We start from the raw sequence: 21,378 nt of genomic DNA, 5'->3' as shown, positions 1-21,378 counted from the left end.
AGAACATTGTACCAACTGTTAAGCTTGGGGGTTGAAATGTCATGGTTTGGGGCTGCTTTGCTGCTGCAGGGCCTGGCCAGCTCACTATCATAGAATCCACTACGAATTCTTCATTGTATTAGAGAGTGCTTGAGGAAAATGTAAGACCATCTGTCCGAAAATTGAAGCTGAAACGGATGTGGACTATGCAACATGACAATGACCAAAAACATTCCAGTAAATCCACCAAGGAATGCTCAAAAGATAGAAATGGAGAGTTCTGGAATGGCCAAGTCACATCTCGGATCTTAATCCTATTGAGATGCTGTGGGGTCATTTGAAATGGGCTGTGCATGCAAGAAACCCCTCAAACATCACACAGCTGAAACAATTCTGCATGGAGGAGTGGGAAAAACTTTCTCCCAGTCGATGTCAGAGACTGGTAGACAGTTATAGGAAATGTTTTATTGAGGTTATTTCAGCCAAAGGGGAAAATACCAGCTATTAGGGCATAGGGTGTCCTAACTTTTTCCTCAATAGGAATTGGCATCTTTGTTTTTGGTTCAATTACATCACCTTTATCTATAGATATTGTTTGAAAGAAGATAAAATATTGATATGTTCACATTTCATAAAGAACTTAATGTTTCATGGGGTGTCCTTATTTTTTCCCATGACTGTATATCTGAAGGCAAACATGGCCGGTTTATTTCCAAACATCATTCGAACAGAATTTTAGTAGTGGGGAATGTTGGGCTGTCTAGCTGTTTGATTTCCTCCATAGCGCTTTAAGGTAAAAAAAAATCAATAGAATATAAATGGGTCACATAAGTTATGTAGTCTTCACAGCGAGGCATCCTGCTCTGCGCTCCCCTGTCTCTGGAGCAAAAATATAGGGAATCCTGCTGCACAGATGCCTGTGTCAGATGAGATGCATATTTAGCAATTATGAAGCACTGACTGCAAGAAAAATTTCATTGAATTTGCTGAATTGCAATGAAATTTGTAATGCCTGAAAAACCCCATCCATGTTTCTTCAATTATCTCAGTCTTAAGTGAATCCCTGCCCATTGATAGATATGCACACATGGATATTTACATAAATTGCAATATACAAGATGTAACAAAATCTCTAGCCATTGACACTTTGTATAGTCACCACTAGTGGTGTAACGGTTCAAATTTCTCATGATTCAGTTTGTGTCATGGTTTAGGGTCATGGTTTTGGTACAGTTCTGTATTTGCCATGTTCATGAAAAAAAATATTACTGCCAAATACAAAGAATACTCTTTTTGGAAACACTTCAACAGATTTGCCCTTAATAAAAACATGGTTACTGTCATGGATACAATATATAGTAAAATCATGATTACTAAATGGAAACTGCAGTATTACTGTTATAAGACCATGGTTAATTGTATCAAAACCACAATTTCTGCTCAGATGGTTACTTCTGGTTCATGGTTACTACAATATTACTATAGTAAAATCATAGTTAATTTTCATCAGGGTGCTTAACTAAAATAAAATAAATAAATAATTTTCTCCAAACACTGAAACAATATTATAAATTAATACTTGAACTTAAACTATATTCAACATTTGGAATCTGTATATCACTATAGAAGGAATAACATTGCTATTAAAATGGGCACAAGAAAGAATGTTGTGATAATGCGGATCGGGTATTTTAATCATATGTGGAAATTCCACATATGGCAATGAACTCCAAGTGCTTTAGTTATTGTTTCTTGTCAGTCCGAATTAGTACTGAGGGTCTGCTTAAAAACAGAAGGGAGTGTTTGCAATTTCGGCTCACCTGCGGCCTGAGTCATGTCAGTGTAAATGATTAATCATGTATCGATGTATTACTATAACGGCATTTTAAAGCCATTAATCAAAGCGCATTATTGAGGCTCGCATGCGCGATAGATTACAGCCACGTGAGGAAAGAAGGCGTCAAGCAATGTCTGCAAACAGTGCCTGTTTTGTAAATGTTTTTTGACCATTGCTGTTGTAACTGACTGCAAAAAGAAAATGTTCCCAGAAAGGAGAAACGCTTGGGGCTTCTCTCTCAGTGGATAATTTTCTCCACTTGCTATTTTCAACTATACACAACGTGTTCAGAACTCTGATATCATCAAATTGACCCACATGAAACACAGGTGTAGCTTGTCTATCTACAAAGCCATACAGGTGCATTAGCGGAGGTTGTAACTGTGCCTGTATATTTGACGCTTTGTTTCCTTCAAACCTTGTGCTCTATATGCGTCATTAAACTTAAGGTGAACTTGCGGTGCCCATGCTTACTGAACTGTGGGTGGCGAACCATACGTTTAAATTTTTTACCGATAACCGTTACAGCCTTAGTTGATATGATATTGTCATATTACCCAACCCTATGAATAACTTCATATTGCTTGTTCTTGTACATAAGCCAACTGGATCAAAAACTTGTGTACCACGTCAGCCCATGTGAACCAGCCAGTTTGGCTTTCAATTAATGGCTTCTCAAATTTACAAGCAGAGGAAGAGCATCATGAGAAAATGTTGGACTATAACCTTGTATCACATAAGTCACTGTTCAAGCCTGGCACTAGCCGTTTTCACCGTTTAAATGATTACACTCACACTAAGCTCTACAGCTAACATATGGACCACCTCACTGTATAAGATTCCTTAGATGACAACTGTTGCGTAGTAAGGTGAATGTTCAGAAAATAACATTCCTGTGTTAAAAATAAAACATTTGAAACTCACACATTACCATTACATGATGGATAAATCACACAACTAAATATAAAAGCTTCATTGAAACAATTTGTATAAGCTTAAATAATATCTACTAGAGATTGTTTAAAATAAGCATATATTTTATTAAGATATTAATCAATTAAAAGTATTAGCAGTTTTTGAAAAGAAATTGGTCATATCATGCCTTGATCTTTTAAAATACAAGGGTTCAATGTCCTGTTAACATACTCTTAACTTTAAGGACCAAAACTCCCTTCCCCAGTCCAAAAAAGACAACCAAGCTGAAAAAAAAACATCTTGTTCAGAACTTCTGCAACTTTCAGACCTCTAACAGACAAATTCATTAAAGGGATATGTCTTGTTCAATGAAGACAATTCTGTCATCATTTACTCATCCTCATGTTGGTCCACAGCCATTTACATTTTTATCCATGGAACACATGGAGATGTCAGGCAGAATGTTTGCGACTGATTGCCTCAGTCATCATTCTGTTTCACTGTATGAAAAATGTTGCAATAAAAGTGAATGGTGACTGAGACTAACATTCTGTCTTATTTCATTTTTAATTTTGAAACAATATAACGGTGAGTAAATTATTTTAAAAAAATGTAACATGACTGGTCACATTTATTCATCAACGATGTCTAGTTGTTGTTCAGCTACTTGGCCTGCTCTATTTAAATTTGTCCATCCGAACAGCATATGCCCAGCCGATTCCAGTTCAGGAGGGTGAAAGTACATTGAAGATACAGTATAATGTCCCTCTTAATCTCATTATTATATATTCAACCATGTGGCATATTAATAAAACTCAAATGAATAGGTCAGAACTTGAGGGGTTGAAACAGTTGGCTCTGGATATCCATTCAGCGCTTTATTTTCAGAATGGGTTTGAATGCAAAGCTTAGATCTTTGGAGCTCTGCACCGTACAAAAGAAATCCCGATACAAGTGCTGAAGAGTTCTGAGAAAACCCTCAATTCAGATTCATTCAGGTTGGTCCGTGCAGACAAACAACAGCTGCTAAAGCCACTCTGCTATTCCCTAAAGCTATGGGCCTTTGACATGTTTTCACACATAGTATTGAGATGGTCTTAAATGGATAGTTCACTTAAAAATTGTCATTATTACTCAACATCAGGTTGTGCCAAACTTGTATAATTTAAAAAAAACAAAAATTATTGTTAGGCCAGATGTTATCCTCAGTCACCTTTCACTTTGATTGCTCCCTTTTTAACACATTATATAGCATATAGCAACATTAGGGATACTCATACATTACTCATATAACCAACCACCTCACGTCCAGAGCATTTTTTTTCTCTCTCTTTTTTTGTGAAATTCTTACATAGTGTACAAAGGCCTTTCTCATGTGTAACAGCTTTGAAATGCGCATACCCTGGAATTCCATAGTTTTGAGCCTTGTCATTATGAGTCATATGAGAATTTACTCTGCCACAAACTTCTGGATGAGGGGTCCATCCATGGATTAACCTCTTAATAAATCAAAGAGATGTGTCTAGGCTCAAAATAGTTAGACCTGAGTAACATGAGGGGCAAGTATCTGTAGCTCTGGGAAATTATTACTTCCAGTATTTTACTAATGCCAACCATATGAACCTTGTCTGAAAACAATGCATCTTTTCTACCAAACTACAGCTGAAACTGATTATACAATTCCAGAATGAAGAGTAGTTTACATTAGTTTGAATATAGGAATTAAAAGACAAAAAATCATGACTTGTTTGAGGCAAGGTTGTGAACAAGAATAACATAATTAAGTTGAATCTAACTTTGAACTTTCATTATCACATTCCACCAAATTCATCCCCATAAAAAGAATGTAGGGATCTTTTTTATGTTCTTTTTATGTTCGTTGCTAAAACACTTGGAAGACCTGTGCAAATAATTTGCCTCTGAAAAGAGATGAAACACAGGGTTAGAAGATGGACATGAGGATTATTTTACCATATTTATGGTGAGTTCAGACCGACTATATTAGGAGTGATTGCATGCAAAGGTATATGGAGTCTAAAAACAAATTTCTGTTAATGTTTGTTTCCAGGGCAATATATACAAAATTCACAATGTGTTTGTGATGTTTTTGTTAGTGATATAAAATTAAGCAATATAGTGAATATCATAATGATTTTAATGCACCTTTTATTTGGCCAGTAATTTATATGTTTTCTACAGAGCATGTCATCATATTCATTTCATGCTCCTTCCTTAGGGCTGCCAAATGATTTGAAATACAATAAAAATGGTCTTGCGCAATTATGGAACTGCAAAAGGCTGTGATTTAAATAAATACATACATAACTATTATTACTATTATAACATTAAGCTTTTAATGGTCTTAACCACAAATCATTGGTCAGGAAATTAGCAAGCATTGAACAAACAGATAAAGTAATTAAGTGTGGGATAGTTTTTTCATTTGTTTTCTTTAAATGCTTAAGCCTTGTTGGGTAAACTTGCAGACAGCTTTTTACAGAAAGAAGAGTTCCACTAAATCTTGATGGCTTCAAACAGTTGATGATTCCAAATATTGTCAAAAGGGTTCAAATCTAGACTCTGATCAGGCCAAAACATTAACCTGATGGACTTGTTCTTTAGCCACTTCTTGGTGGTATTTGCAGTGTGGGACGGAGCATTGTCTTGTTGAAAAATAACATCTAATTGTTCCTCTCTAGAAAACAACTTTTCAATTGTGGGAAGCAAGCCGTTCTGCAATATTCTCCTGTACTCCAAAGCATTAATTGAGTTTTCACATTGAAGCAGCTCACCAGTACCAGCAGCTGAAAAGGCTCCCCACCATGATACATGGAGACCACTAAAATCATACTTTTTTCACATTTTGGGCTTGGCCAATTTTTGTCCAGGAGTGTGTGTGTGTATACACACACACACACACTCCTGGACAAAAAATTGGCCAAGCCCAAAATGTATATTAATTTTTTTCAAATTATTTTGTTGCAGCCTTGTGCTAAAATGCTTATTATGAGCCAGTTGGTGACGTGAAGTGAGTCAGTGTCACTCAGTGTTTATATTCGACAGCACTCCGTGATCGTTTGTATTACTACTACACTGCTAAAGCTATGAAATGGCTTTAAACGGCTTTAATCTTCAGCATTAAGGCTCATCACAGCAGAGACACAACAGACTGATTAATTATACAAACTCAAGGCGCTTGCCTCTAACCTCTGTTTCAACAATTTAGAGGACAAAATGGTGGAGGACATTGTGGTTTCTAGGTGCAAAATATGATTTAATTTGGAAAAAGGGATAGTTTCTCAGACTGACTTTTTTTTTTTTTTTTTAAATTAAACTTTTTTTACTGAAAAGTAGCCTATTGATACAAGATAGCTGACACCCACATTCTCATTTAATGTCTTACAATAACATACAACAAAAGAGAAAAAAGAATAGCTGAAATGCTTGCTGAAATGAATTGCGTTGTGGTGAGCAATCAGTATAAACTGTATCCAAACAAACACTTATCTGAGATCAGCTTCCTGGAGCGTTCCTTAATCCCCACATTTAGCAGTCTGAATGCACCAGTTTAGGGAGGCAGATGTGTTTGATTTATTCTAAAGGTTTATTTCTCAATTTGGAAAAACTGTCATTACTTCACCAATAAAAAACAGTTACTGCGAGGTGACTCATGCATAAACCAATTTAAAATCTCACAGCATGCGTCTAAATTCACAAAGGAAATACTGTAAGGCCATCATATATTATCAGGACTCCGCCTTATCACGTCAAAGCCACATGCAGTGAGAATAAGGCAAATTAAATGAGTGGGATAGCAGTGTAAGGCCAGAGGATGAAGACCAGAGTGGATGGAAACTACAGCCCTGAGATTATGGGGAGGGGTGTGTTGGGACTAGATTTTGTTAATCTCTAGAGCTGGGCAGCTGGGCAGCTGGGTCTAGGCTAATAAAGAATAAATACTTAGTGCAGATACCTGCTGGGCACATTCTCATCAGCTTTGCTGCACTGCTTCCAGATTCACACTGATTGGTTATCCTAGTTCCAATTGGTCCTTCATAGAATGGACAATTGCCATGCAAATTTTATTGGCTCAGAATCAGAACAGAGTATACAGAGGGTTTGGAAAATGGTATGGGGTCAGTTGATTGTCAAATGCGAGACATTTATTAGCCACTCAAAATAAACCAACCTGTTTGCATTATTATTGGGGTCACTTTCAATTATATTATTTTTGGCACGGTCAATAGAAAGTGCTATTATTAAGGCAACCTACTTTTGGAAAGGGCACTGGACCGTCACTTGTGGTCATGGTAGACCATGATCCACTCTCTTTAAGGTTTGACTTAAGCAGCAACTGACAGAGTATGAAAGGTGTCAGTCTACAACAGAGGATAGAAAGGAATTAGCGTCTATGCAGTCTGCTATGGCCAAGCAAATACAGTTAGAAGCAGAGAGGGGGAAGGGATGCTGCTACATTTGTGTTCTTAGCAGCCACAGCAGCCTGTGAAATAGCATAGACTCTGATTTAACCCACAAAATAAATATTGCACAGGAGACATTAGTTTCTGCCATTTGAGGTCATACAGTGTAATGAAAGTTTGTGTGTTTTACCCTCACATGGCAGAGACCCTGTTTTTAAATCTCCTGGCAGCCATTACTTACTGATGAGGTAATTCCGCAAGGTTTTCAAGGCACTGAGAACACAGCTAGCCTTATCACTAGCCAGACAACACTGCCTCCCTCCTAAACCACTTTAACATAGCCGTTGCACATCTGATTCTTTCCAGAATGTATACATTGACCTAAGGTGAAACTAAAATACCATTAACAACACTGTAATGACATTTATTCAAGTTCTTCTTTTGACAAAAATTTTATGCAAGCAAAAACAATAAAAAAAAAAACTCCTTATCTCCTCTGACAGCTTGAGATAGATGTTAGTGGGGGTTTCATCATATTGAAGGTTGTAGTTAATGCAAGAAAGGTCTGGAGCAAGGACACTAATTAAGTGCTGTGGACATGACTACATTCCAGATGAGATAAATCCAGTCTGCTGGAAGCCTTGCATTGACTTTCTTCAGGCAAAAAGCTTGGTGGGAAACGTTTCGAAACATGTTTAGCTTTACATTAACATATCAACCTATTAGTGTTAGATACAAGGCCGGACATGAAAGTAAATTATGTGTTCTCTATAAACTTAAGACTATATATAAACTAAAACATGTCAACTCTAAAAAGAACACAATCTCTAATGATGCTGCCAAGGAAAAGCAGACTTGAAAGTTCACCTAATCTAGAGAGTAACTAAAATTCTTGCAAAATAATGGTCATTAAGGCTGTTTTAATTTCCCTTTTCATCATTATCAACATCCTCCAAAATGAAAACCAAGTACAAATCAGGACAACTAGATGAATTATCGTCCTGAATAAACACAAAGTGGCATTCAACTGATCACAAAGTATAGTCAGGACATTACGGAGTTAAAAAACAGCACCATCACTATTTGAAAAAAAAAAAAAGCAATTTTTGATCAAATCTAGACAGGCCTGATTTCCAGCAGCCATCACTCCAACACCTTATCCTTGAGTAATCATGCTAAATTGCTAATTTGGTACCAAAAAAATCACTTGCCATTATATCAAACACTGCTGAAAGCTATTTGGTTTGTTAAATTAAGCTTAATATTGTCTTAGTGTTTGTTTTTGAGTTGCCACAGTATACAATAGACTGGCATGTCTTAAGGTCAATATTAGGTCAAAAATGAAAAGAAAAAAAAAGAAACAGCTTTCATTGTTTTAAGGAATGAAGGCTATACAATGCTTGAAATTGCCAAAAAGCTGAATATTTCAAGACAAAGGACAACTGGCTCTAACAGGACATAAAGAGATGTGGAAGGCCAGATGTACAACTAAACAAGAGAATTAATACATCAGAGTCCTCAGCTGACAGCTTCATTGAATTCTACCCGCTCAACACCAGTTTCATGTACAACAGTAAAGAGAAGACTCAGGGGTGCAGGCCTCATGGGAAGAATTGCAAAGAAAAAGCCACGTTTGAAACAGAAACACAATGAGAAAATGTTAGAGTGGGCAAAAAACACAGACATTGAACAACAGATAATTGGAAAAGAGTGTTATGTATCTAAACCCCATTGAGCTTTTGTGGGATTAGCTAGACTGTAAGGTGTGTGAGAAGTGTTCGACAAGACATCTATGACAAGTGCTACAGGAAGTGTAGGGAGAAATGTCACCTGAGTATCTGGACAAACTGACAGCTAGAATGCCAAGGATCTGCAAAGCTGTCATTGCTACACGTGGAGGATTTTTTGATGAGGACTCTTTGAAGTAGAAGTTCTGAACATTTCTTTCAAATTGTAATAGTAATTTGTCATGATATTAATGTCCTGACTATACATTGTGATCAGCTGAATGCCACTTTGGTGAATAGAAGTACAAATTTCTTTCCATAAGAGCAAAATCTGTAGATTATTCCAAATTTTTGGCTGCCAGTGTGTGTGTGTATATATATTTATATATGTATATAGTAGGGATGTCCCGATCCGATAGCTAGATCGGTATCGGCTTCGATATTGACGTTTTTAGACGGATCGGGTATCGGTCTGACGAGCCCGACCCAAATCCGATACTCTGTGTTAGTCATGTTCGTTACTGTCAAGCTTAAAAAATGACATAAAAGAACTGTTAAAACACCATTAAAGCGGTTCATATGACTCGTGCATTTTATTCAAAGCCACTTGAAGACACGCGATAGCCTGTTGCAATTCGCAGAGCTGTGTTTAATAAGTAAACATATAAATGCACGCGCAGCTTCAGCCCGTTAGTGAATGGTGCTTCGGTTTACGCACACACACACACGCGGCTATTTATAGCCTTCACACGTGCACAATATTTGAGCGCTACAAACGAACATCTCAGATGTAGATGCTCAGCAGTTCGGTTCACTTATAATATGGACTTAGAACGGCACTGGAAGCGAATTAAACTGTGAACAAAAAGGGTGAGGGTTTAAAAGTTAAAGCTGTCATGGAGAGACTCACAGCAGAGATATGAACTCTGCAGGGTTTATTGAGCAGAGGATTGAAACAGTGATGTAAACATTGTGAGTAAATCCAGTTAAGCAGAGTGGCAAACAGCAGGTAAGTAATATCCAGACAGTGTATAGACACGACGAAAGAGATAACTTACAACAATTTTATGATACTTGCAGGCAATAATGAAGACACATGTTTGACATAGTATTTCTGAGACTCCAGAACTTTCTACTATCAATGAGAACAGGCACAGAGTGTGAAAGTGAAAGTGAGAGAGCGAGAGCGAGAGCGAGAGCGAGAGCGAGAGCGAGAGAGAGAGAGAGAGAGAGAGAGAGAGAGTGTGTGTGCGCACGCGCGGGTGAGAAAGCGGGGTATTTATGCAGTCATTGATTAGCCACTAATGATATGCAGGTGCGTGTAATCAGAACTCAGGGAGTGCCAGTATCCAGTATGCTAGTTAATAATAAAGTGTTTCTTAATAAGCTATACATTTATATTGAAATAATGTGTAGTTAAAGGTTTGTGTTTCTTTACATATTAAAGAGTACACCCAATTATTTCCACACAATAATGTAAAGATATTATAAACTGATTATGCAATAAAACAACACTGGTATCGGATCGGGATCGGTATCGGCCAATACTGAGATTTCCGTTATCGGAATCGGATCGGAAATGGAAAAAGTGGTATCGGGACATCCCTAGTATATAGTATGGGAGATTTTATTTTCATATTTTGCTTTTGATACTTTTAAAATCACATTTGTTTATAAATTTCACATTCTATCAATTTATATGTCATCAAATTGCATTTTTATTAATAAGCAGTTGTCATTGTTTGAAATTTCATAAACATTTTTACAAAATATTCACAAGGTTGGAACCTAATGAAAATAGAATTAATAATTGTATTATAAAAATTATAATTTAAGTGCTCCTAATTTCAAAATTACTATGCAAAAATAAATAAATAAAATGGCCAAACCGTTGCATAGATTTGTTAAAGATTTGTATTTATTAATTCATAATTAGTGTTTTCTAAAGTTAAAATATTTCACAATTTGTGATTGTGCTTTTTAAATATTTATGCATTTACACATTTATTACACTTATATACTATATACTACATTTTGTAACATGTTTGTTTACATACACTTGTGCACTTTACATGGAGTTTACATTGATATGCATGACAAATTGGTGCTAAATTGGTACTGTCTCTTTAAGGGACAAGTGTTTATGGTTGAATGAGAGCAATGCACATTAACGAGAGAAGTTGCATGGTGGTTTTTCCCTCATCCGTGCAATGTAGGATTAGAAATAATGTTTATTTTTATCTTTCTGATCACCAACTGTCTGTAAATTACAGAAAGGATATTAAAAGACACTAAATGAAAATGGGTCTTGTCTTTGGATACAAAATACATGGAACAACGCAGAAGGAAACTTTTACTTGTATAATGTGTATGACTTGCTTGTTAAAATATTTACTGTACACAGTCTCAAATTCAAATCTACAAGCTCTCAAGTTTTGCAACACTTTTACCTTCTAACAGACGTTCAACATGCACGTTACTGGTCTGTGGCCATGCTTTAAAATGGAGAATGAAAACAGTCCGGGGAAAAGTTTAACCAAAGTCAGAGTTAACGTTGTTAAATACAATGTCAATGCCATTTCACGGCTGAACATAAGTGATGGAGACAGCGCGATCACGACTGATCATGAGATAGATGATCATGACTGAGATCCCACTGCAGCCAATAAGGTAAAATTTCCTTCAGGGTGCACACACAACACGCTGTAAAAGATGAGACTGAATTCAGCTTCTTAATCGTCAGCTTCTTATTCAGTAAAAGGGCCGTGGCACTGAAGTTCTTCTTCACCACCACACAACTCAAGTTCTGGCAAGTAAAATCAGAACATTTAAAAAATATATATATTTTAGTTGCATAGCGCAAAATTTGGTTGCATATGCGAATTATTTTTTAACTATGTAGAGGGCTGCATTCATGCACAGAATGGACCAAAAAACATTGTAAATAGAAAATATTGAGGCAATTGGAGCACAGCACACATAAATGGAATGCTATAACTGTCACTTTTAACAATTGGTTTATTGCAGCAGCTTGAAATCTGAATTATTATATTATTATAATTTTTTTTTTATTGTGCAGCCCTAATACTTTTCATTTTTGGGTGAACTAACCCTTAATGGACAGCATAGCATAGGGCACACTATTCAAAATATGTTCTCTAGTTTAGTTTCTTGTAATAGCAATCCCCTGTTTTAAATAAACAATGCACTCTGCCAACAATGTGTGATTCAATTTTATCCAAAATACATTTCAAAATTCACTATTTCTATTGCATCATATTCACATTCTAAATTAAGGAAATGAGATTAAATAAGAAAATTAGGAACCTTTTGAACTAAAACACATAATAATGTTAATTGCTTAAAAAGCCTGACAATAAATTTGTTAGAAGCAAGCTAAATTGAAGAGGCCAGGTTGCCATGTCAGCCTGCTAAACGGTGTAAGCTTACTGTATGTCTAGGCACTTACATGGATGGAGAGCGTAAATACAAATGAGCCCAGAGCAGGAGTGGAGGTTTTCCAAATGTTTTCACAATGACTGAAGCAGTCACTGTGCTCAATGTTCAATGTGAGTCCATGAGCAGATAAAAGAGTCCTCATCATGTAAACATCACAAAATTAGATATGCCTCTGCAATTGATTTGTGTGCACAAAAGCTCCATTCTTGCAACCCTAAATTGGATGACAGAAGTTACATAGTGCAGCTATCCCAGTGAGATTCAATAGATCTGGTCTACACCCAGCTGTTTTTGATGTCTTGTAACCTTAAAACTGCTACACATAAAGAGCGTTAATCTTGAACATGTTACAAATGCCAAGAAATATGAAAATGGGCTCTATTTTGAATGCACTTTATGCGCAACGACTGTGCGCTACGTGTTATGCAATTTTCGTGAAAATGCTAATTCTAAGTGAAATTTTCGTGCCTGCGCAAAGAGGCATGGATGGGAGTGTTTGCACTACCTGTGGGTGTATGTGCAGAATCTGTGGGTCTATTGTATGTTAATGAAGTGGTGCAAAGACTAATTTGCTTTTTTCCTGAGAAAAAGGTTATTGAACTAAGTTGTTTCAGAACCACCTCTGTTTCAGCACAAAGTCTAAATTCAGTTCCTACATTTGCAGTTTGGCAATTCCACCAGCAGGTGGTAATAAAGTTTATGTCCAAACTCTGAAAATACAGTGGAATAACAAATTATTTCACTGACAATAACAGTTGTAGCTGTTTTATGAAATAAAAATGTATGAGATTTGTGTTAAACTATCTTTTATTATAATACTGTTTATATTTACAAATTGTATTAATGATATACCGGTAATCTTTATTTGTATTTTTCGACCAGCTGTTGTAGAGTGATTTTTAAGTCAGATGATGAAAATTATTAATAATACTTGCATTCTCTACAATTTAATCAAACATACGTCTGAATTCTGACGAGAATCACATTTTCAATGCGTATCAAAGAATTGTGTCAGAAATATGCCTGACATTCAATGAGGACACAGTTAAAGGGATGGTTTATTCAATTTTAATTCTCTCATCATTTACTCACTCATGCCATCCCAGATGTTTATGACTTTCTTCTGCAGAACACAAATGAAGATTTTTAGCAGAATATCTCAGCTCTGTTGGTCCTCACAATGCAAGTGAACAGTGACCAGCACTTTTCAGGTCCAAAAATGATATAAAGTAGGCATAAAAGTAATCCAAATGACTCCAGTGCTTAAATCCATGTGTTCAGACACAATATGATAGGTGTGGGTAAGAAACAGATCAATATGTAACTCTATATATGTTTTTTTACTATCAATCTCAATCTTTGACTAGCCCCAACCAGTAGGTAGCTGAATGTAAATGTGAAAGTTACTTCCACAATAGAATGCTGAAGTGAACGTGTAGATTTACATAAAAAAAGGCCTTAAATACTCTTCCATAAATCTTAATTTGTGTTCTGCAAAAGAAAGAAAGTCATACACATCTGGGATGGCATGAGTGAGTAAATGATGAGTGAATTGTAATTGCTGGGTGAACTATCCCTTTTATAACTTATGAATGTCTTTGTTTAGACAGTGCCCTGTCTCGCTAGTGCTTGACAGGGAATGGACTATATAATGGGATGCAGAGGGTGCAATTACCAGAGAAGAACTAAATTGCACTTGACCCAGCCCATTAGTGCTTTTGCACACAATTTCGCCAAACCCATTTGCACCTATACTTAGCGTATGTTTGTACAAAAATACCAAAACTTCATTAGGCAGCCCACTGACTTTGTGCTTATGACTTACAGCATAGTGCTGCACTTAGCACTTGAGTTCTTAAAATAGGGCTCCTTATGTCGTTTTCTCTCTTTTTTTATTATGCAATACTGTGAGTAAACTATAGGGCAAAAACACATTAAGAGTTGGTAGAGTAATATAACTATTACAAAACCTTGGGAATGAGCTGGTGACTGGTCTTTAAAAAAGTATTTATCCTGGCAGCTCTGATCTGTTTTGCTCAAGAATGAACGTCTGGCCTTATATGAAAATTCCTGTAGAGTTCTGGACTGACACACAAACCCCAAAATAGAACCAAGAGGATATTTTGTTTCTCTTGTTCATCATTACCTCTTTTTCCAGAGAACACCCTGTATGGCAAGGTAGTGGAACATGACTTTTGATTGGTGAGGATGTGGGTAACAGTAGTAGCATAAAGCAATTGTAAAACACAACTGAAAGCAAAAGAAGGCATCGAACATACACTGAAAGAGGGAGTATAGGGTTTCTTGTATAAAAAAAAAAAATTATAAAAAAAATCAAACAAACTAAATAACAACTAAAAGTAAATTATATTACTGACTGAGCAACACAATTCTATAATATAGTTTTCATCTTATATAAGAGAGGGCACAAAGACAGCAAAAACTCTACCCAGGCATTAGGCAAACAGAGTGGATTTCTTCAAAAATTATGGCAAAGTATTGTTTCTAGGCAACCAACTTGTTGTGCAAGCAACACCCACCATTTACTAAAGACAAAAAACAGTTAAGTGTGATGCAGTCTCCATACAAGGAGAAAATCAATCTTATGAGCTGTGAATGTGGCTATGGTGAGCATGCATTTAACAACATTCTGTGTGAATGTTCAAAATGCCACTCTGACCATAGGCTGGCAGAAAGTATAATAAAACCCTGTTTAGTACTGTGGTTTGATGATCACACACAATTTCACAATAACCATTATATGCTGACTCGGCCCAGGTGGCAAAGATTTGGCAAGTCAAAATATGCAATTATAAGCAATAACATCTCATTCTAAAGCATTCATATATGGTCCTCTGGGACTGATGATTTTCTATTATAGGCTTAAACATTACTGCTGAATCACATCTGGTGGAAGGAAGTTCCTCTGAGGACTATTTAGTTCTTTGGAAGTGCAGAAATTTTCAGCCTTAAAATTATACTCCTAGTCATAATAATAAAGTTACAGACATGTATGATTGTAAGTGATTCACTCATCATGAGGCAACGGTTTATGGTAGCCGCTACACCTCAAAACATGAGAATTTAGTCATTTACTAGAATATGGTGTGGCTGGTATTACATTAGGATATCACAAATCCAAATGCTGGCTTCATTTGACATGATGTAACTGTAACTCCCATTTACATGAGTCACATTATTCTATACAAGTGTTTATGCCAGTTCCCAACAAATGTTTTATCACTGAAAGCAGTTAAAGGTCAATTTGTACTTACATCGCTCTTCCTAAACTTTGCCTTCAGGCTCTTCATATTAGTCCATCCAGATTCCAAAAGTTCTCGAGACGCCTGAATGAAACCAAAATGTCAGTCTGTCATACACACACACATTCCAAAGCAAACAGTTGCTTAATACAGCGGAAAAGAAGGATTAGAGCTGAACCGTTATTAATGGCAAAAGTAGCACCAAACTTTCGGTGGTAAAACACAAAGATGGATCAAGTTACAGTGGCCCCAACGGTAGTGCTTATGCTACTAAGTATTTCTGAGTAGGCTGTGTAGTCACTGTGCTAATTTTACACTGTAAGAGCATTTTGTGGTCTCTTTAAAGTTGTTGAAAATGTTGGAGGGGATGTCAAGAGCCAAGACACTTTAGGAGATCTATAAATACACATATACTGGGGTCATTGATATTCTTGGATCTTCTTGAGGAGACTCTAAAGGAAAGTTTAAGTGTTCAGAGAGACTCTAGTGGTTAAACCCCAAACAAGATAAGAAAAGAAAACAGGACTGACTGACCGCGCGCCTCACACAGGAACAATGGCAACATTGTCTTCACCTAGCTGACAGAAACGATTAATGTAAACAACGCTGGCATGTAAATGTAACATCCTATCGTAATTCTACCTATTGTATTCTGTACCGTGACAACTATTAAAACGTTACATACTAAAATTCTGCTAAAATTGAGATTCAAATACGTTAAAAGTGGAAGGAAAAGTACACGGGAGAAGAGTGTTCAAATTTCTGCACTTACCCACTTTGCAAAAGTTAAGTCAAGCCAAACAGACTTTTCCGAGTGGTGCTAAGTGCTTCTTATACCATGTAGTATAATTTGGACACTAATATAGGAGAACAAACCGACAGAAAATGCGAGTGTTGGGCTAGTGTGGAGAAACCAGCAGCTAAGTTATTCGCTGACAAAAATCCATTCAAGTGGCACTCGCGCTGCATGCCTCTGATTGTTCCCCGGGCAGATAGAGTGACGTCACCATCTGTGTGTCCTCGTGACTTGCCAGTTGGACTGGACTCGTTTTATTCCTCTTACATTTTTTTAGTGTTAGTCAAAATCCTTACAGTTATTGTTACTAAATAAAACTGTGGTAATTACTGCCCACCAACTGTCATAAAAATTAGAAATTTCACAAAATGACAGTAGCCTAGTACTCTGAAAGCTTCTTAGGGGCAGTTCAGACTGAACGCGTTCTTGCGCTAAAAACAAGCTAGACGCAACGAATAGAACACAACGCAGGAATGCCTTGAGACGCGTTTTTACCGCTTTAACACACTAAAACGCCTGCACGAGACGTTAAAAAAGCGAGAGGAGCGCAACGGTCAATAACGCATTTTAACTTAGGAAAACAATAGCGCGTACGGAGGAAAATGTTTGTGTGAACGGACCCTTATACTTTTTAAAGACGGTAGGCCAACCGTATCAATTTATTTGTTTATTTATTCATATATTTATTTATTTATTATTATTATATATTTTTTTCTGTTCACGAGACCAATTTATTCAATTCACAGCCAATATCAACGATTGCCCGAGGGCAGATATCTGTATAATCCTGTATATAAGCCTATTTATAGAATGAGTGAGGTAGCCTACTGATACTGTAGCCTACTTTCCACAGGGACCATTAGTGTCCACTGTCCTCAGGGTCGGAAGCCAAATGTGAGAATAAATAAATTTGTGAACTACTATCCCGTGCAGCAGTGTTCGGAAAGGGCGCTCCGAGTTGGGCACATCCAGCGCCTTTAAAACCATTAACCATTCCTAGTTTACCATAATCACTTAGTCCATATGGCCTGATTGTATTGTAGGCTAAGGCTACAATACATAGCCTGTGCCATCTAGTAGAACTGTGTGTGCCACTGTTTGAGATAGGGGAAGAAATTTTGGCTGACAAAATTATTTTTTGTTGAATTGTTTCCAATATAAACCACTAGGGAAAAATAAAGTATCATATAATTTTTGAATAATTGCTTAAACATCATGTGCATTGCTTTATTATGTAATTTTGGCTTTCATTGTACAATAAATGCATTTAAATGTACTAATAGAGTGACAAGCATCCCACCCTCCTTGTAATTTCCCATGAGCTATACCACATCTGTCATCATGCAATGATGTCCAAGAAATAACACCAAATACCAGGCATGTCTCTTTGATTAGTGTGGTGGTGGGTCTGTGCCTTGGTGGTTCATTATTACCATAAACAACAGAGTAGTCAAAACTAAAATAAGGTCAAACAACAGAGGCTACTTATCAACAGCATATTCACGGGGACAATATTTAAATGTGAAGAAATTTCTAAAAGCAAAATAGCCTTAGGCTACAGATTATATTGTTACACACATTTAATTTATTTTCTTCTCTGACGGATAAAATTAAATACATTGAAACTGTACAATTTTAACTCATGCATTAACTCACACATTAAGAATGCTCTGTACTCCAAGGGATGGATGACAATATTCATAGAGACTCACACAGAATATCAAATAGCCTACACAGTACAGAATAAGTAGAACATTTACCAAAGCCATTTGTCTGTGCATATTCATTGAAACAAGGAAGATGCGAATCTAAGGAGGGTTGATTTTTCTGTTTATACCCTCAGCCCTTCTGTGTGACTAATGGTTTCCTTTCCTCAAATTTCCTAGTCTCAAAATATATCACATAAACAGGCATGGAAGAACTTCTCTACATGCAGTATCTATTGTAGATTAATAATTGGCATTTGTGGAGACAACTTGTCTTCTTTGTGTCAAGTTGACAAGTTAATTAATAATAATAATAGGAGTGGTGGTGGTGTAGTGGTATAAAGCACACAACTAATATGCAGAAGGTTGCTGGTTCAATCCCTACAGTCACCACAATTGTGTCCTTGAGCAAGGCACTTCATTCCAGGTTACTATGGGGTTGGGGGGGTTGTCCCTGTAAGAAGTGCACTGTAAATTGCTTTGAATAAAAGTGTCTGCCAAATGCATAAATGTAATCATGTTCATCTCTGTGGAAAACAGCCTTTTCCCCATCACGATTATTTCATTGCACACGCACAGTATACTATGAACACCTAGGGTCATAAAAACATATATTAACCTTCATGCATTTAAATATAATTACAAATTAACATCAAATTGACATTTGTTATGAAATTTAAATGTGTAAATCTTTTTTGAGTTGAGTTTTAAATACTGATTCTTTTAATTTGACATTTGGTCCCACCAATATTTCATATTTTGTTAGATCATTTTGCATGCCAGCATTCTAAAATGCACACCATAATATGAAACAACTAGACTTGAATGCTACTTACTGTAAATTTATTCCATTTTTAACTGAAATATGAAATATACTGCAGTGTAAATCCCAACTCGCTAACTCAACTTAAAAAAAAATTGAAACCGACTTGCACATATATCGTTTAGTTAAGTCCAGCACAGTAACATGAAAGTTTTGAGTACACTTGACACAAATTTAGGTGTCGTTTCTACTCAAAGATTTTAAATGGTAAATGGTCTGCACTAATATAACAACGTTTTAACCTTAGCGGTTCTACAAAGCACTTTACACTGCATCTCATTCACCCATGTCTTACCAAGGGCACTTCAGCATGTGGAGTCATGTGGACCAGGAATCAAACCACCAACCCTGTGATTAGTAGACAACCCACTCTACCACCTGAGCCACAGCCACCCCACAACCATTTGTTGGTAACCAATTAGACTGTTAAATTATATGCTAAGTGTACAATGTATTTTTGTTAATTGAACTTGAGTACATAAGGCTCTACGTGCTTTATAAATCTTAGTACAGTTAACTCAAAATTGAAACTTGTTGACTTAACATTAAAAAAATATGTCAAACTAACATGATATGTGTTTTTGAGTCAAGTGAACAACATTTTTATGTTGTTTTGACATTTCTGACCATTTGTGTAGACTCTACACTAAAAATGTGTGTCATAGATGAATTGGGATTACAGTGTGTAACTGTAATCAAAAATCCATTAGACTATGAATGTTTTAAGAGAGCAAAGACAAATGAGGGCACCATTACTTTAGATATATTCAAATCTGGAAGTTCTTTCCAAGGCCATGCCTCCCATTTGTCATATAGTAAATGTCCCAGAGAGGCCTTTGATTCACTAATTAAAAAATGTAAATAAATACTAGGTGTCAGGCAAGGATAACAGCATGTAAAAGAACACATCAGATTCTGCACACTCAGACATGCTCAATAATTAAAGTTCACTAAAGTTCTCTGTCCAGGAGGGGGTAGTACTGTTCTGTCATAACTACTTTACCATTTCACTCAACCTAGTGATTTGATTTGAATAAAGTGATTTGAACCTCCTTCTTTCCTCCTCCTGCTAAGAGCAGATTTGTAGATGTCCTTGCATCATATGCTTTTGATGAAAGACCATCAGATGCTATCCACTTTGAGATTTAAATTTGGCAGGGACCACAGGATTCTGCAACAGCTCTCAGAATATTTTGCGGCTGGTTGCATATAGCTGTTTTAGACTAGACTTACATGTTTATTGTCAAAAATGTTGGTCTTCATTTTTCAGTCGGTTGCATGTAAACTTAGATCAGTCTATTTTTAAGATCAAAATGTAAGACATCAGACACCTAGGCTAACTTTTGATTACATTAACATTTGCCCTGGAATAACTGTCAGCTGAGCCAATGAGTGATCTGGTTGAGAACTGAAAGGGGCTTGAGTTGAGACTTTGAAGAAGACTTTGACTTCAATGATGGTAACAAAATATCATGTGTTAATCATCTATTAACTAGAAAATAAAGATTTTTTATATGTATGTATGTATATATGTATGTATATGTATATATGTATGTATATGTATTTATAACATTCAAGAAACGTCTAAAGAGACACAGCTCTGCTGGGACCACTACACTAAATCCTGTTAATAACACTTTTTATTAAATAGATTAAAAAAATGTATCCCTTTTGTTTCACTGTTTCTCAATTTCATCGCTGCTCTAGCCTGCATTTCTCTGAGCAATTTTAGAACTTTGTATTGTCTCACTATGATAAATGTAATCTTACTGATAAACCAAACAGTGTTTGCTGTGGGTTAATTACACACTGAAGTTTAATGTAGACTAGCAGTAAAATAGGTTTATGAAGAAAGAAAATCAGAGCAAATAATATTATATATATCTTGCTGGTGATAGACCAAATTTTCTAATTCAGTGTTATTCTGTCCTCAACTCTGCATGAGGTTTGCTGCTTGTCCTCACCAGGAGGTCTTTGCTTGTTTTTGACACTTTGAAATATTCAGAGGAAGTGTCTGACTATGTTTTGAATACAAAGACTGTAATGAAAACCAATGGGAAATCAGTTGACGTACTTTGGTGTGAAATGCGTTAAAGGTACTGGAAGACAAAGACAACCATTTCCAGTAAATAACTATTGGATGTGACTCTTCAAAGTTGTGGAAATAGCATGAAACAAATTAATTATAAAATATATATTTTTTTACGTGGGAAAACGAACCATAAAAAGGAATATGATCCATTTCATAAGTATCTCCATACAATGTAGGTAATATCCCTGTGTTTATTCAACTATAAACAAAGAGTGTACTTATAGTGTATGCATCAAGAAAGCATGAAAAAAAATATGAATTCAAGATATTTTAATTTCACAAAGCTCAAGCCATTTACATGTTTTTGATTAAGCTAACATGATAAACAACTTGTTTAAAAAAAATTAAAGAATGGTTTGA

The 21,378-nt window shown here is 36.1% G+C and overlaps 1 protein-coding gene across 3 annotated transcripts in view; it reads right to left on the bottom strand.

Moving 5' to 3' along the window:
* LOC127625450 (ankycorbin-like) overlaps positions 1-16,576 on the bottom strand; it is a 68,518-nt gene extending 51,942 nt beyond the window's left edge. For 2 of the 3 annotated variants that reach the window (XM_052100747.1, XM_052100749.1), the window contains exons 1-2: positions 16,374-16,576; positions 15,614-15,685 (exon numbers count right to left, since the gene is read on the bottom strand). In XM_052100747.1, the coding sequence (XP_051956707.1) occupies positions 15,614-15,649 (36 nt within the window). In that variant the 5' untranslated portion in view covers positions 15,650-15,685; positions 16,374-16,576. Of the gene's footprint in view, positions 1-15,613; positions 15,835-16,373 lie in introns of those variants that run through there. The other variant, XM_052100748.1, reaches the window with a different exon arrangement.
* Between the last annotated feature and the right edge of the window lie 4,802 nt (positions 16,577-21,378).

Source organism: Xyrauchen texanus, chromosome 31 (genome assembly GCF_025860055.1).
Source record: "Xyrauchen texanus isolate HMW12.3.18 chromosome 31, RBS_HiC_50CHRs, whole genome shotgun sequence".
NCBI lineage: Eukaryota > Metazoa > Chordata > Actinopteri > Cypriniformes > Catostomidae > Xyrauchen > Xyrauchen texanus.
Note: the sequence above shows the minus strand (reverse complement) of the source record. Positions and strands in the feature narration are given on the sequence as shown.